We start from the raw sequence: 18,377 nt of genomic DNA, 5'->3' as shown, positions 1-18,377 counted from the left end.
GTATGTCTGAGAATGGGGGGTTAACCAAAACCCTCTGAAGGATGGGTGACCTGTCCAGGCTATTCCTGCCATGCGCCTATTGTGTCCCAGTGGAACCACACTCGCCGCGACCCTGATTAGGATAAAGCAGTTGAAGACAATGAAAATAAAAATTATAAGCTTGGCCCATTTGGTGTTCGTTGTACTGTATTTGAAGTGAGACCACTCCGCACCCTGGTGGCACAAACTGGTAACGTTTGAACCCAATGCGTCATATTAGTGCGCTGTAGAAGCGCCAGGCTTGCTGAGCTTCTAGAAAATATCTTTACTACCCAATTCCGCCTTCTGCAATACGATTGGTTGGCAGTCCATTTCGTATTTGGTTCCACCAATAGAACGTTTCTTTTGTGAAATTCTGGCCAATTGTAGTGCAGAAGGCGGGCATTAAGGGAAAACGGGTGGGGAAAAAAGGTACGCCGAAGCAGATGTGTCCCACGTGAAAAAGTACAAACATGGCACCAGTAGCACAGGAGCCAGAAATTGTTCTCGCTCAGAGATTGGCTTCGAATGAGAAACCGGTTCGGACTAACGCGTTAAAGGCACTAAGAAAATATATTAATCTCCGATCTCAACACATCGAAGGTAAATTTAAGTCCAAGTTTATGTTTATCTAGCAGTTGTAGCAGCCTGAGGAAGCGTGTGAGGGATTTAGCTGGCTTGCAAACTGTCGATTATACAGTGATCAACACAAAACGAGTAAACTATAATCATAGTAAAATAATTATTCTTGTTATTTTGGTGATGACTAGATTGGTATCTTAGTGCAGCTCAATCCCATTGATTTCCAATCGGCGCCACGTTGATGTAGCCATTAAAATGGTTTAGAAGTTACTCCTGATGCACCACATGCAGTGCAATCTCCATCTACCTAAAAGTCTAATAGTTTGTGGATTCTACCTCTGATTTACTGGTTCCAGTAACCGTTTCCTCACTTTTTTCCCCTTACACTTTCAGGTGGTTTTACCAGTGAAGACTTGCTGAAAATATGGAAGGGGCTTTTCTACTGCTTATGGATGCAGGACAAACCACTTTTGCAGGTAAAACTGTTGACAAAATGCTGTGTTCTACATTTACCCATTGTCTGTAATGTCAGACCTGCAGTGATGGAAGCAGAGAAAAAGATTTACCAAGGTGGTTATGAAGCAATCATGAAGAAATGCAAGAAAATTTGTCCTCCTAAGGTATCCAAAGTTTAGGTCCAGCAGGATTTGTTAAATATGAGAAGTCTTCAGAGAATTTCTCAAGACCAGAGGTGTCTGATCTTCTCCACGAAGGGCCAGTTAGGCACCATACATGTGGCTCATACCAACCAAGCTCAAACACATCTAATTCCACCTGTTGTATCAGCTAGTCTTGGTCTTCAAATGCCCAAGTTGCACCTTGTAAAGTTTCTGCCTGGTTGTTTTGAAAACCTGTGTTCTTACTGGCCCATTTTTATATGTTGGGCCACCCTTGGTCTAGTCTTACATTGGTGTCAGTTTTTAATCACAGGACCATTTTTGGCTCAGTTGGTGGTTCCTTAGTACAGTATAATGTTAAGAGATGGGGTGTCACCTCTTTGACGGCTGACTGGCAAAAAAAGCCCAATGTCTTCACATGCTGGAGGGAGCATTGACTGACATGGCTGTCCGGTATGGTTGAGGATGACAATGCATGAGGAATCAGATGTGTCTAAATTAATATATTAAAAATAGATCCTCAGAGGTCAAATATGCTACCCCCCCCCCCCCCCCCCCCCCACAATAACTCAAGATCCCCCTACCCTTTTCTCAGCACTGGACTCATTTCATTATACACACATGTATATATGTACATATAGAATATATAGTGTTTTATTATATAGTTGTAATTGCCATACTGTTGTATAATAGTAATTGCATCTCATAGTGAATATTTTTTTTATAATTTTCTTATTTTTATTTTATTCCACTCTATTTACTGTACTTACACTGTACTGGAGCTGCTGTAACACTCGAATTTCCCCCATGGGGACCAATAAAGGAATCTTATCTTATCTTATATGGCACAGCGTGATTCTGTATGCTGTATGTCACTATGAGCATCTACTTCTTGCTGGTCTGAAAGAATCGGGCAACTTCACCCCTGTAAAAAGGGAATGGTCTAGTCCGCGGCCCTCCTTGACCTGTAATGCAGGATTGGAAATGACTAAATTGTGGAATTTGTATAAAAAGTTATATTTTGTATTTTACGGTGTATCTTTGCTTTTAGGAGGAACTTTCAGACAGAATCTCTGGACTGACCCAAAGCTTCCACACAACAGACAGTCGTAAGTGTTTTTTGCTTTTATATATTTTTTGATCCTCACATGATGCTTGTTATCATGGTAACGCGTATATTAAGTGGTACGTATCATTCACGTCATTTTGAATTGGATTACTTGTAACGTGCATGTTAATTGTTAATTTATAATCAGAATAAATCCAATCAGATTAGAGAAAATCTTTGCATGTAATCATGCCCATATGATTTGTGAACCATCTTTCTGTTTAAAATCAAAGTTAATCTTGTTACTTCACTTTTTAGGTCAGTACTTTAACAATATTGTACTGCAGAATCTAATAGAATTAAATTGTAATGGCAGGAATAATGGCAACCAGGTTTGATCTATGAGCACCAATCGGCCACATGCTTACAGTCTCCAGAAGTGTAAATACAAAGTGCATGTAGGAACCTCTTTTGCAACTTGTTTCACAGTATGAGGATCAGTATAGATTTTTGCATGTAGTATGTTGTTCCAGATGCTGTAAATTCATACTGGACATGCTGACAAAACCAGCCTTGTCATTATTTGTAACCCTTTCTCTGTCTCTCCATGAAAAAACTGCAGAGCTGCTGTATTTTGAAAGCTTTCTCCAGACTCTGAAGAGAGAATGGAATGGCATCGACAGACTTCGCATGGATAAATTTTTTCAGGTTTGTGAATGAAATGATAAATCAGCTGTTAAACTTTAATGTGAACTTTGCTATTATAATTTTTAATGCTTTACACATATAGATCAGGGATCAAATCTCGGCCAGCTGGGCGTCTACACAGATATGATTGGCTGTGTCTGAGAGGGGGGATGGCTAAAGCCTTGTGATGGATTGGTGGCCTGCCTTGCACTTAGTGTTTTCTGGCGGAACAAAACCTTTCACAACCCTGACCAGGTTAAAGTGGTTTATGAAAATTGAATAAAACATCCAGCATAAATAAGGACCTAAATCTGCATCTCATTATATTTAAAAGAAATTACAAATGTACCTATTAGTGCATTTAAAACAGCCAAAATGCAAATACATGAATCAGCTGTAACATTAAAATGACGAAATGGTGAAGTGAATTACATTGAACCTCTTTACAATGGCACCTGTTGGGGTTGGATATATACAGTATTAAGCAGCAGGTAAACAGTCAGTTCTTTGAAGTTTCAAGAATAAGAGTGCCTTTATTTGTCATATATACACCGATGAGGCATAACATTATGACCACCTTCCTAATATTGTTTTGGTCCCCCTTTTGCTGCCTTGGCTGCCCATGACTCTGTCGCCGGTTTACCACTGTTCGTTCCTTGGACCACTTGACAGATACTGACCACTGCAGACCGGGAACACCCCACAAGTTCCTTGCCAGTGTGTTGCTTAATTAGGGAACTGATACACTGTGGAAAGAAGCCAGGCTGGCAGAGGCACTGTGATGCTCTGGGTAATTTATATGGATTTTGCCTTTTTTTTTTAATATTATTTTGTACCAGCTGTCGCAATGTTCTTGGAGACCTTTATGGCAATGATATTCCCTAATGGCAGTGGCCTCTTTCAGCAGGATAATGCGTCCTGCCACAAATTGTTCAGGAACGGTTGGGGAAATATCCATAAATGTCCAGATATCACAGGACACTTTCAGAGTTCATGTGTCAATGCCTCAAAGGGCCATGCCATTGTTACTTGTTGTATTTAGTTGTGACTTACCTTGTTTTTTTCTTTTCTTTTTTTTTAAAGCTGGTTCGCTTCATGTTCAGACAGATCTTCGTGCTTCTAAAGAAGAACAACTGGGACTTAAGGTATTGTAATCTTTTTGGGTACCTTAGAAAATTGTACACTTTCTTGTTCTTGTCATGTTCTTTGAGCAGGTCCTTTCATGGGTTCCCTTAACTTTCATTCCTTTTGTTTTTAATAGTGTGGTCAATAAGTTTTTAGAGGTCTTCACAGTACAGCTCTTGCAGACCACTGACCATGTGCCAAACGGAATGATGCTGCACATTCTGGATCTTTACATGACCGAGTTGGCCTCTGTTGGCGCTGATGAGGTAAGAGCGTATGGTAAAACATCTTTATGTAGAGTTTATAAGGTGTATTTAACAGTTGTGAAATGCATACTGGCCACTCTATTATGGTTTAAGCCCTACATCTGCCAGGTTGCCACTGCTGGCCTCTTAATCCTTGATTGCTTGGATTGTATATGGTCATAATTGCTGTAAATGCATATGTTTCTCAATTAGCCATTCATGTGGCATTAAAAATTCTTGTGGCCTTCACAGAGCACTTACCTTAACCATGTTAAACCCTTTTGGCATAAATTGGAATATTGATTTCTGACCAAGCCCATGTGTACAGTATTAGAGCTGGATACAAACATCCACTGATACAAAATTTTGTCCAAAGCCGGTAAGCAAACTCCATATTTTTGCCAATGGTTTTGGAATAGGATCTTTAACAAGCTCAGTCAGATGCCCAAGTGTGCATGTCCTCTCACTATATTACATGACAGAATAGAACACTGTTACGGGACACTGGGGCATTGCTGGCAATAAAAAGGCCGACAGATTAGCAAGAAGCACAACAGTAGAGCATACGATAGACTGTAAACTACATTAAAAATCTGTGGCAAATAGAACATACACAGCGAAATTAAACTTTATGAAAAATGTCCGGACATTCCCCCCACCACAGTAAAAACATATTGATCATGTGGTTTACACCAGATGCCGCATAGGACACACACGGTTAAAACACACATATCTTGCAAGAGGGAAGCTCCCCCACTCTGTTACCTTCTGGGACAGCTTTCCACAAGATTTGGTGTCCGCGGAAGGATTTCAGTCAAACGTACTAACTAAATGTCATAGTACTTACAGCAGCGACAGTCTATTGCAAAATCAAACACTATGAGAAAAATCTTTAATCAAACCCAAATGAAAACAGTTCTCAAGATTTTTGGGAAAATTGTTCTTAAAAAAATAAATAAATAAAAATCTAAGGAACGACACTTGACTAAGACTGTAAACGGAAATCTGAAAATGGCGTACCTTTCCTGCAGTGAATATAACCGTTGTGTAAACACAGCATAAAACATCTTGATAAATAAATTAGAATACTGTTATCTTGCTTTTAATCATTATTAGTTTTGTTAGATTTTAATGTCCTGATTCTTTCTTGCAGCTGACGGCAAAACAGAATCTGACCTTCATCGACCCTTTTTGCAAAACTATGGCCAAAACCAAAGAGTAAGTTACTCATTATTACCCTTTTAACTGAAATATCTGTGAAGACTGTTTGTGTAAAATGTCTTGGGAGTCCATCTGCATTATAGGTGACATACCATTACATTTTAAAATTTGAAACAGTTACATGTGGTGATCAGAAATATAAACAAAAAAATCTGGAGTGCTAAATACTTTTCACAGCACAGCACTGTTTGTAGCAATTGAGGCAATTTTTATAGTGCTGTACTGTTCCTCCTCCAACCTTCACTTACTCAAATGAGAAGCTGTCGTTAAGAAGTGTTTGGAAGTTGGTTGGACCTGGTGTAGGTGCAACATACTTCTAACTTGTCCAGTCAATGACCATGACCAGTTCTTTCTCTCTTCCAGTCGCTTGTTGTTAATCTCCATCAGCAAGAACATCTTCAGGACCATCATAGATCAGGCACCCTTTGCCATTGAGGACTTGATAAAAGAGCTTCAGCAGGGGAAAGCAGAAGATTCAGACTCTGGGCAAGCCTCTGAGGATGAGGAGGAAATTGAATTGCAAGAAGAGTGGAAGAGCAAAGCATCAAAGATGTCTAAGGGAAAGAAGGTTAATGGTAAGTAAAGTGCTGACCCAATGAACTACAAGAGAAATACTGGTTCTGTTACTGTAAAGAAATTTTGGGCCCCTCCTAGTTTTGCAAATTAGGGTCATAAATTAGCTAAATAAATGAGCTGGATATGTGCAATGGTACAAAACACAATATCAGTAAGATGCTAGTACTGGATCATCTTGATAGTTTATTGATAAATTAGTACTGTCCACTAGGGCTGCACAATTGATGGCATCTTTCCCATTAATGCAATACAAGACGTTGCTAGACTAGTAATTAGGTCGCTTGTTAAAGCCTCTCCCCCAAGTTGCCACTGTTGGGGCCCCTGATCATGGCCTTTTTCATGAGTTGCTTGCATAGTGAATCAGCTATCATTGGTGTGAGCATGTCCTACTCAGTAATGTATCAGCTTCTCATGCACAAGCCCACTACTAATTACTTGAGAACTGAATTGGGTCTTGAGCGAGTAAATTGCACTCGGCCTACCAAAACATTTTGACTTTGGGATGCACTCACACTTACCCCCAGCCCAGTAAATGCCCAGTCAATGTACAGGTGTGAAACCGGCTTTACAATAGTTTCAGGTAATTTAAAAAAATGACCTTTTTTTTTGCAACCCTATCACACGCTGCTCATTTTTCGAATTATTTGTTTGCCTTTTCATATGAACATTTTTCTTTTGCACTCTGCCATTGCATCAGGCATCTCCGAGGTGAAGGAAGACATCAAGGAGGATTCTGAAGATGACTTGGGCTTAAACGACGACGATAACTTGGAGGCTGAAGAAATTGGTCCCGTCCTTCAGGTGAGTGAATCTTGGACCACAAGACTTTTGCTTCTCTTTAAGAAAGAAAATTAATAATGTTTTCTCCTGTTGCAGTTTGATTATAGTGAGATAGCTGAGCGACTTTTTGAGTTGGCCAGCCGCTCAAATACAAGGAACTTCAATCGCACAAAGATGTACAGCTTGGTAAAGATGTAGGTTTTTTTTGCAGTGTCACACCAAAATGCAAATAATGATTTTTATTGGTACTTCTTGACTAACTTCTTTTTTTCCTTCTCTTTTTGATGTTTTCAATTGAAGATACCGGAACCTAAAGGAAGGTAAGAGACCATTATATAACTAAACACATTCTTTGTTAAAGATGCTACAAGGACTTTGAGTGCAATAAAGACATGGCTTTGGTCAACTCACAGATAACATTGTGTTATCTTGAGACAGCAGTCACAAATCAGTAGTCGTCATTGTTTGAAGCTGTATTTGTATTATTTACACTATATGATGAAAACATTTGACACCCCTTCTAATCCCTAAGTTCAGATGTTTCAGGCGCCCATTGCCAACTGCTAATGATAGGCTCTATTGACTGTATTGTTTGTATTGTATTTTAATAGCTGCAAACAATGGGCCACTTCTACTTTTTGACTATACTGCCATAGAAGTTGGCACAAATCCTGTTTTCGGTAGAGTTGGGACATTTTTGTAAAGCACAGTCAAAACAATAATTTATGATTTTTTTTGTTCTCTTGAACCTTTAATTAACTGACACAAGTACAAAGAAAATATTTCAAGTAAAATAAACAGATTTATAATTTGATCTCTGCAGCATTCTCAAACTGAGGATACTAGTTGTTGGCAGTTTCACAGGTAGAGACTTCAGCTGCTCAACAGTCCAGGTCGCAGTTGTCTGATTCTCTTCTTCATTATGTGCCATATATTTTCAATATGGGACAGATCAAGACGCAGGCACATTTTAACGGTGGTTTTTAAGCTTGCCCTACATGCACTGAGATTTCTCTGGGTTACCTAAATGTTTTCACAATATTGTGTACAGTAGAAGGTGAAATACGTAAATTCACTTGTAATCTTGCTTTGAGAAATGTTCTTAATGAACTGAGTAATAATTCTTTACTCAGTGGTGCTTGCAAAGACTGAGGCTTTGGTGAATCCTTTTTCTGTTCACCTGCTTATAGTATATTATTTCACATTTTTATACTTTCGTCAGTTAAATAAAAGAAAAAAACAAATCAATTTTGTTTTATTGGATTTTAAATTTCCTAACTTCTGTAAATGGGGTTTACGAGACACAATTTCCTTTGGAGCGAGGGAGATTTTGAATTGTTGTTTAGATGAATAGCTTTCCTTACTAACTCTGTGTTCTGTCATGTGTACAGGTATTTTCCCGCAGGATCAGCAGCAGGAGGAGGATGACCTGAGTGACAGCTCGGATGATGAGTTGTTTCCTGAGAATAAGAAAAAGAAGAAGAAGAAGAAGAGAAAACATTTGAAAAAAATGAATGAGGAGGAAACTTCAACCAAGGACACCAAAGGTTGGAAGTTTTTTTTTAACTATGTTTTAACCATGCTTACCCAGCAGTAGCAACTTGGTGGTGTGTGGAATGAACTAGCAACTTTCTAATTACAAAGGCCTAAATAATAGTTGGACTCACAGGCTGAAACATCTAAAAAATTGTTTTTATGTAAGCAGTGGATTTGCACCTAGTGGATGATCCCACTATGTCCAATATGTTCCTCCACTATTTGTGCTATTGCCTTGACTGAGCAGCAGGGGTCACTGGTGCAGCTGCATTTAAGAAACCCTATACAGATGTTTCTTTTCTCACAAGTGGGCAGTTGTCTTTTAAGCACCACTGAGACTCAAGGTGTTTATTATTCAGTAGTTCAGAAATGTCCATTTTATAATGTAGCTATTGTAAAAAAAAAAAAAAAAAGCATGGCTTGCGATGTTCAATTGGTTACAATTGGCTCACTGGTTACATCTTGTCTGATTTCATCTGGACCAGTTCATCTTGTTTTACATCAAAATTGCATTTACAAAATGCTTTCTAAGTTTCACTTTTTATTATAGAAGTGGCAACAAGACCAAATGTGTGTAAAGCAAACAGCCAAGGTGCAGCAGCCTAATATGCTAGCCTATCAATGTCGGGTGCTTAACAGACACTATTGGAAATGACCGAGGAAGAAAAGGTCAAATAGGAAATTACCGTCTCACCACAGCAACTCCTGCTGTTTGATTGAGTGGCAGAAGTGTACAACAGGACTGGTGTCCTTTGTATGTGCTGAGACTTTCTAGGAATAAAAGATACAGCTCTGCAAGTGTTGGAAGAGGATCTTCTTTACAACATTTCCTCAGCAGCTCACATTAACCCATGCTGGACAGAGAGGGCCACAAATTAGCACCTACTTCTGTAACACATGTGCTGCCACTGGTGCTTCTTTACACCATGGCTTGGTGGGTAGCCTTGTCACCTCACAGCAAGAAGGTCCTGGTTTGATTCCCAGGTGGAGCGGTCCAGGTCCTTTCTGTGTGGAGTCTGCATGTTCTCTCCGTGTCTGTCTGGGTTTCCTCTGGGAGATCCTGTTTCCTCTCACAGTCCAAGGACATGCAAGTGAGGTGAATTGAAGATACACAATTGTCCATGACTGTGTTTGACATTAAAAACTTGAACTGATGAATCTTGTGTAACAAGTAATTTCCTGTACTGTCATGAATGCAACCAAGGTGTGTAAAACATGACGATAAAATCCTAATAAAATAAAAATCAATACACTATATGGGCAGTTTGTCTGGCCAGTAGCACCTTAGAGACTCACTCATGTCACTGGTAGGCCAGGTGTTTTCCTGCTCCAAATGATGGTTTGCGATAAACAGATTTTTTTACCTCAGTACATCCTGGTTGCTAAGCAAGAGTAATCTCACACCTTACATCCGGATTTAACCCAGAGGAGTGAAATCCTCTGATGAGACCACACAGGTAGTTCCTATTTGAATTGCAAAAATTCAAGCAACACCATTCAATACAGCTTTGTGACTTTTTAAAGTCTGGTTTATGAAGACTTTAGAAGATGATGTGATGTAAAAAGTCTTATGAATGAATTATCCATGTTAAATATGGCTCTAATGCTGAACATTCTGCTCCCTCTTCCCCATTCTATAGATCAGAATGAAACCCTTAATGATACCACCGAAAATATCAAGAAAACAAAGAAGAGCAAGAAGAAACGTGCTGGACATGACCAAACTGCAGAATGTACTCCTGAATTAGACTCTCAAACTCCCACAGAAACGTCACAGGATCAAAAGAAAAAGCCTGATGAAAGCACACAGCTGGAATCACTACCAGAGGATGACTCAGAACTCCATCAGAAATGTCACAACCAACTGCAGACTGCTAAAAGAGTTAATGGTGCACCAGTGCTTCAAAATAACAGAGCAGACCCACAAAGCCAGTTGGAGGCCAGTTGTGCTGGCAAAAAGAAGAGAAAAAGCAAAAAATTGGAGTTAAGCTTAACGGAAGTAGAGTCTGAATGTCCACTTGTATCTGATAAAGACCTGGGCAGTAAAAGTGACCGAGAGGTGATTAAGCAGGATGGTGCAGAACGTGTCAAAGCAAAAGCAAGCGAGGAGGTTGTAGCAGCAAGTACCACTACGAAGAAGCAGAAGAAAAGCAAGAAGCTGTGCTCTATCTCTGAAGAAATAAAGAAACTAGTAGAATCCGAATGTCAGGACAGCTGTGTGGACAGTCTGGAGACCCCTGCTGATGAACCAACTTCAATATCGGTAAAGAAAAACAAGAAGAAGAAAAAATCAAAATTCTTGGTAGATGTAGAGGTCACCGAGTCATCTGCCGGCCTGAAGGCTGCTGCCAGTAGTAAACCCACAGTTGTGGATGAAGCAGATGTAGGTAAATCCTCTGAACCCAAACCAGTAAAGAAAGCAAAAAAGAAGAAGAAATCTGTTTCTTTAATAGAGCCTGAATCCGAGCTCGAAACTGAGGAACGAACAGTGCTTGAAGCTGCTCCTACAACCCAGACGGCCATGCTCGAACAGCCGCCTTGTACCCCCACCCCAAAGAAAAGGAAGAAAACGCAGAAGAACCAAGCAATGACTTTTGCCCAGAGTCTGGTGAATGGAGTGTGTCAGCCTACAGAAGCTACAGAATCACCCGTCCCGAAGAGCAAAAGCACAAAGAAGCAGAAAGCTGCAGCTGAGGAGCAAATTGCTGAACTACCAGACAAGCTCTGCGAGTCCACGGTTGATTGCAGTTCCCTCAATCATGTGAAAACAGCCAAAAAGAAACGGAAGATGCAGACGGAGGAGGCGGGAACAGCTCAGAGTGATGGACAAACTAAGAAGAAGATAAGTAAACAGAAGGTTTGTGTCAGTCTTTACTGCTAACTATTTACTTACACTGATCAACCATAACAGTATGACCACCTCCTTGTTTCTACACTCACTGTCCATTTTATCAGCTCCACTTACCATATAGGAGCACTTTGTAGTTCTACAATTACTGACTGTAGTCCATCTGTTTCTCTACATTCTTTTTTTTAGCCTGCTTTCATCCTGTTTGTCAATGTACAGGACCACCACAGAGCAGGTATTATTTAGGTGGTGGATGATTCTCAGCACTGCAGTGACAATGACATGGTGGTGGTGTCTTAGTGTGTGTTATGCTGGTATGAGTGGATCAGACACAGCAGCGCTGCTGGAGTTTTGAAATACCATGTCCACTCACTGTCCACTCTATTAGACACTCCTATCTAGTTGGTCCACCTTGTAGATGTAAAGTCAGAGACGATCGCTCATCTATTGCTGCTGTTTGATTTGCTCAGCTTCTAGACATTCATCAGTGGTCACAGGATGCTGCCCACAGGGTTCTGTTGGCTGGATGTTTTGGGTTGGTGGACTATTCTCAGTGTTTAAAAACTCCAGCAGCACTGCTGTTTCTTATCCACTCATACCAGCACAACACACATTAACACACCACCACCATGTCAGTGTCACTGCAGTAATACCTACCCAAATAATACCTACTCTGTAGTGGTCCTTTGAGAGACCTGACCATTGAAGAACAGCATGAAAGGGGGCTAACAAAGCATGCAGAGAAACAGATGGACTACAGTCAGTAATTGTAGAACAACAAAGTGCTTCTATATGGTAAGTTAAGCTGATAAAATGGACAGTGAGTGTAGAAACAAGTAGGTGGTTTTAATGTTATGGCTGATCGGTGTATTTTCTAAAACGCTCATGTTCCTGTTGTTTATGTTCATGTTCTAACTTTCTACCCTAGGACGTCGAGGTTTCCATTCTTGTAACACCCAAGAAGAAACTGAAGATGGACAAAGAGAAGGCAAAATCAGACTTGATTACCTTTCAGGGTCTGGTGAAGCCTCCTACACCACTCTTCTGTAAAACTAAACCTAAAAGCAGTCCCAGCACACCTCTGACTGGCATCAAGGTACAGACCCTCTTACTGTTTTAAACTAGGACTAGGTTGTAAAGGAACTCTTTTAGTGGGAATGCACAGATGTGAACTGAAACAATAAGTCTGAAGACTAAGGCCAAATAAACTGTCTAAAAATAGTCACATAATTTATCGAAGTGCACAGAATGTGAAATGCCAAAAGCTGGCTAAGAACAGTGTGTGTATGGTGACACTTATAATGTCATTGGTTAGCTTGAAGATGCCTGAGCTTATTAATGCTCAGTGTTTCATCACAACTGCATGCGAGACCCACATATCTCTAACAATATATGGATCTTCATTAACTTTTCTTAAAAAATAGCACAGATGTTAAGTTCCGATGCATGCATGCTTTTTGCAGGGCCTTACGATAGTGTAAAAAAGTAAGCATGAGCCCCATATACAGAAGGGTCTTATGGCATGGCCACAGCCTTCATGTCTTCTGGCACCAATAAGTCTTGGCCCCCCCTTGAACCTGTCATGGTTTGTGGCTTGTTCGTCCTCAGACCACTTTTGGGGGGAATTACTACAGCTGCCTGTGAGCACCCCTTGCAATTTCAACCCAGTCATTTTGCTATAGTGAGTTGGTTTTTGTTAAGGTCACTCAGGTCTTTACACTGATCATATCTGCTGCATTCAACATGTGAACTATGGGGGAATACCATCAGCCCAACATTTCATATATTCCTGACCATAACATGCATAATTATTAAATTATTGCATTTGAGGGGTGGGCCTAACAGCGTAGCTTATTAATATACACATCTGAATAGAAATAGGGTAGAATAAATTTTTTCTATGAATATCACAGCTTGTTGGAGTGCAGGGTCAGCCATTAGAAGGCACCCCTAGAACCAGACACTTAAGGGACTTGCTCAAAGGCCCAGCAGTGGCGTGTGGACAGAGCCAGGATTCAAACGCTTAACATTTCAATTCAACTTCAGTAACCTAACCACTAATTACTACCTCTATAAAATATAGGAATCAAAGGAGCCAAGGTTGCACAGTGGGATATTCCGCTAGCACATCAGCACTGAGATTCTGAACACCCCGGTTTGAATCTCAGCTCTTCTACCGATCGACTGGGTGCCATCTACCGAGCACACCTGGCAGTGCCTGCAGCAGATAAAATTGGCCACAGAGTCTCCTAGGTGGGAAAAAGCAAGACTAAGTGGGTGGGGTCTTCAAACACTGTGTAAGAACCCTGGTTAGCTGACCGAGGCACCTGTGCAGACGTGGTTGAGCCTCATGTGCGAATCAGCACGGGCAAAAAAAGAAGGGGTTGAGGACTGTGCATGTGTCGAAAGGGGCGTGAAGCAGGCAAATATACCCTTCTCGAACACAATCCGGATTTGATATGACACATTGGCTTAAATCAGCATCCTTATCACATAAAATTAACCATTAAATTAATAAAATGTCCAGGTATAAAACAAGTTAGAGCACAAAACAACATTAAAAGTTATTATGTCTTGATTTCAGAAATTCCAAACTCCAACATCAGAAACAAAGAAGGTCACCTTTGGACTCAGGAACAATAAAACCGCTGGTGAGTAATTATTATATTATTATTTATTAGGGATGTCCCGATCACGTTTTTTTGTTCCCGATACCGATCCCGATTATTAATTTTGATCCCGATCCGATACCGATTCTCAAACCGATACTTGTATTTTCTAGATATTGTCTAGATAAGAACTAGATAATACTGTTCACACAGTGCACACTTCAAGTACATTACAATTATTCAAATTAATCCAGTGTATATGTTTAACAACTAAATAGCTCTGCAGTGCTGAAGGGAAAAATGCTGCATCCAAGCTATTGCTTAATGTTTTTGTATTTTTACAAAATCAATCAAAATGAGTGAGAATTAGTTTTACTTTAAACTTTACATTCAAAGAAAAAAAATGTTTAATGCAGTGATACACTAAAAATGAACAGAAATCTGTGTAGCAGCTTAACTTGAATATTAGAAAAAAAAGTTACTTAAAAGCATTACAGTAAAACCTGAATACCAAAATAAAATGGAAAGGCTCTTTTGTTATGAAGGAAAGCCAGTTCTTAAAGTGCTTGTATTGTGACAATGGTTTGATGGACGTTTGTACACGAAGTGAGTGTGTTTTGACCCTTTAAGCCTTCCATAGAACATGAAATAGCGTGCTTGACTCAACTGTCGGCTATTCGGTACCGTAACAGAAGAAGTTAATAAAGTGTTCTGCTCCCGACAATATGTGAATATACTGTGCATTTATTTCTTTATTAAACGAGTGCATCACTACGTTGTTTTGTAAACCGGAGTGATCCTTGACTCACACACACTCTCACACATGAACGCAGCTCTGCTCCCACCGCCTCGTGAAACGCTCACACTGCAGACGTTACACTTCACTGTTGGACTTGTTTTACTTTTCAATTTAAAGTATTTCCACACAGCGGACATGCTGACGTAACACAAAAGATCGGGATTAAGATCGGATTTAGTAAAGCCGATTCCGATCAATTAAAAAATGCCTTGATCGGCCCAGATCGGATCGGGACATCCCTATTATTTATTGTAAAATTTGCCATAGGAATAAATGCAACCAACCTGAAACCCTATAACTCTTCTTTCTCTCCAACACAGAATTCAGGAAGACAGACAAAAGCTTGTCGGTAAGTCCTGTTGGACCATCCCGGGTGGCCTTTGATCCTAAAAAAAGGCCTGCATCGGGCGTTCTGAAATCACCCATGGTTTCACCAGCCGTGAAGAGAAATAAAACTGCACCCAAGAGAAGAGCGACGGCAGCAGATTTCTTTTAACAGCAGATCAGGCGTCTGATTATTTTTGCAGTTTGTTGTTTATTAATGGTGTTTAGAGCCTCGTTCTGGAATGGCCAGGTTTAAATGATGGATTTTTTTTATGGAAATTTCCTAAATGTAATCTTCCCTGAATATCTAAGGTTCAAAACCCTACAACCTACTGAGTAAGTCAGTTGCTTTTTATAAACATGGCAAATGTGGACATTTAGTTGATTGTGTCTTTCTACGCTGTTTGGTTTTGTTCAGCCGTTGTCTGTAAAATATTTGGAGCCGTTCAGTTTGTGAAGAGATACCAACCGAAATTAATTTTGTAATTTTGTCCGGTTTTGTGACTTTCATAGTTTTATTAAAGATCACTATTCATCAGGCAAAATTCTGGCTCATGTTTTAGTGTTTTGATGCCCAAACAGGTTTACTATTCAGTCACACAGTCTGCACAGATACTGGGGAGTGTGTGGACACTTGTAAGTGAACCCCCATATTATTATTGGAGAAAAAAAATTCCACATACACTCCACAAATGCTGACTGAATGGGCACAAATTTTCACTCTGAAACATGTGAACTTAGTAATTAAGGGGTGTCTACTTAATTCTGGCCAAAAAAGAATGGGAAATGCATACAAACAACAAACCATATGATATCCACCTTACCATAAATGCTGATTAAGTTCAATACCCCAAAAAACGATGGGAACAATGTATATACACAAGATGCTCGCATAGGACACACCAAATTGACCCATACAGTGGTGTTCAAAAAAATAGCAGTCCAACACCATTAACTTGATAAATCACTGTTTTTACTTAGCAAAAATTTTACTTGAAAGTGTAGTAGAGTAATGAAGACAAAACAAACCCAACAATTGGGACATGCATCCCACTCATTCTGAGTAATTGAAGCATTGATTGAAAGGGGGTTGTTCAAAATAATAGCAGTGAGGAGTTCAATTGGTGAAGTCATTCATTCTGCAGAAGAACGGGTGTCAATTTTGGCCCTTATTTAATGTAGGAGGGGGGCAAATGTTGCACAGGTTGGTCATAGCTCATTTCCTTTTGAAATATTGGGTAAAATGGGTTGTTCCAGACATTGTTCTGATGAACAGCGTACTTTGATTAAAAAGTTGATTGTAGAGGGAAAAAACATACAGAGAAGTGCAGCAAATTATTGGCTGCTCAGCTAAAATGCCTTAAAGTGACAACCAAAACCTGAAAGACGCAGAAGGAAGTGTGGAACTACTGTTCGAATGGATCAGAGAATGGCAAAGGCTCAGCCAATGATCACCACCAGAAAGATCAAGGAACATCTGAAGTTACCAGTAAGTACAGAAGATGATTAAGTGAAGCCAATTTACCAGCAAGAACTCCTGCAAAGTCCCGTTGTTAAGATAAAGACGTGTCCTGAATGGGTTCAAATTTGCCAAGGAACACATTGACTGGTCCAAAGAGAAATGGCTCAACAGTTGTGGACTGATGAAAGCAAAATTGTTCTTTTTGGGTCTAGTGGCCGTAGACAGTATGTCAGACGACCCTCGAGCACTGAATTCAAGCCACAGTACGGTGGTACAAAATGATGATATGAGGATGTTTTTCATACCATGGTGTTACGCCTATTTATCACATACGAGGGATCATGGATCAATTTAAATATATCAGAATACTTGAGATCATGTTGCCCTATGTCGAAGAAGAAATGTCCTTAAAATGGGTGTTTCAACATGACAATGGCCCAAAACATCTTGGTTACAGACAAACAAGATTGAGGTAATAGAGTGACCAGCCCAATCCCCTGACTTCAATCCCAGAGAGAACTTGTGTTCTGATGTCTGAAACACGTTTTTTTGAGGCAAAACCCAAAATTGCAGAAGAACTGTGGAATGTAGTCTAATCATCCTGGACTGGAATACCTGTTCAGAGGTGCCAGAAGTTGGTCGACTCCATGCAACACAGATCTCGGAAACAATTGTTATGCCACTGAATATTAGTTCAGTAATTTAAAGTAAAGTGAAACCTCAAACATTTTTTCATGTTATAGATACATTTTTTTTGTTTTTAAAGAAAAATGCTGGCACTGCTATTTTTTTGAACAGCCTAATATTAATTTTTCTTAACTTTCTGTAAAGGATTAACACAAACTGGCTACATTTAGTTAATGTTTTGATTTAGAATTGAAAGTGGAGTATTTTCAGTGCATTTGCATTTATGGAAATAAAAGTTATTATAATGATTTTGTGCTTTATTCACTTTTTTAAAGTCACTGCTATTTTTTTGAACACTACTGTACATACCTGCTAAAAGGAGACCAGGCTCCCACCTGCCCTCTCTGCCAAGTATGTTTACACCTCTCCTAATGAAGTTCAGATCTGGACTGCAGGCAGGCCACACATGCAGAACGTTGCTTGGCACGTAACCAGTTGTATGTTGCTGAAACAGGTAGTGTCCAGATGGAGGTATATTTTGGTCATTAATGCTTAGAGGTGCTTGCACATTTTGGGGCAATATTACTAAAGGCAGTACATTTTTTTTTTTCTTATTTATTTATCTATTTTCTCCCATTTTTCTCCCGATTTAGCATAGTCAATTGTCTTCTGGTGCTGGATCCCTGATTGCATTTGAGGAGGGTATATTTCCTGCTCACGCCTCCTCCGACCCGTGCACAGTCCTTAGCGGACACTTTCTTTTTCACCCATGCTTTCTGCACAGGCGCCTCTATCTGCTAATCAGGGTTAAACGTTAGAAGACCCCACCCGCATAGTCTGGTCATCCCGCCCTAGCAGACACGGTAGTCAATTATTGTCTGCTGCAGGCACTGCCAATTATGCCCGCTAGAGCAATGGCGAGTTTCGAACCGAGGAGATCAGAATCTCTGCGCTGATGTGCTAGCGGAATATCCCGCTGCACCACCTGGGTGCCGGCAATACATTTTTAAAACATTTTAATTTTGGAAAAAGTTATTCTACCCTTGTGAAACAGTATTCTGCCCCTTGACTGGCTGCTCAACAGAGGTAATCTAAGCGCTTTTTTTCTTATGTCACCGTTTATGTACATGGGTAGGATATAGGATGATGAAGAGAACACCATAGTTTGTAGTTTTTTTATCCAGGTAGCGCCACACAACTATTACATGCTTCTTAAAATATGGAAAAAGCTCTATAGCAGAACTTTCCTACAGTTTAAATAGAATGGCACCTT

At 39.9% G+C, this 18,377-nt stretch overlaps 1 protein-coding gene across 1 annotated transcript; it reads left to right on the top strand.

Annotated features, from left to right (window-relative positions):
* The first annotated feature begins 481 nt into the window (after nucleotides 1-481).
* LOC134324594 (ribosomal RNA processing protein 1 homolog B-like) lies at nucleotides 482-15,551 on the top strand. The gene is made up of 16 exons (XM_063006488.1): nucleotides 482-621; nucleotides 994-1,076; nucleotides 2,269-2,326; nucleotides 2,888-2,973; nucleotides 4,036-4,097; nucleotides 4,214-4,343; nucleotides 5,476-5,540; nucleotides 5,907-6,118; nucleotides 6,817-6,920; nucleotides 6,996-7,093; nucleotides 7,200-7,219; nucleotides 8,291-8,446; nucleotides 10,076-11,292; nucleotides 12,212-12,379; nucleotides 13,868-13,934; nucleotides 15,012-15,551. Exons 1-16 carry the CDS (start codon nucleotides 492-494, stop codon nucleotides 15,185-15,187), a joined length of 2,832 nt encoding a protein of 943 aa, XP_062862558.1. The 5' UTR covers nucleotides 482-491; the 3' UTR covers nucleotides 15,188-15,551.
* The last annotated feature ends 2,826 nt before the right edge of the window (nucleotides 15,552-18,377 follow it).

This window comes from Trichomycterus rosablanca, chromosome 12 (genome assembly GCF_030014385.1).
Source record: "Trichomycterus rosablanca isolate fTriRos1 chromosome 12, fTriRos1.hap1, whole genome shotgun sequence".
In the NCBI taxonomy this organism is placed as follows: Eukaryota; Metazoa; Chordata; class Actinopteri; order Siluriformes; family Trichomycteridae; genus Trichomycterus; species Trichomycterus rosablanca.
Note: the sequence above shows the minus strand (reverse complement) of the source record. Positions and strands in the feature narration are given on the sequence as shown.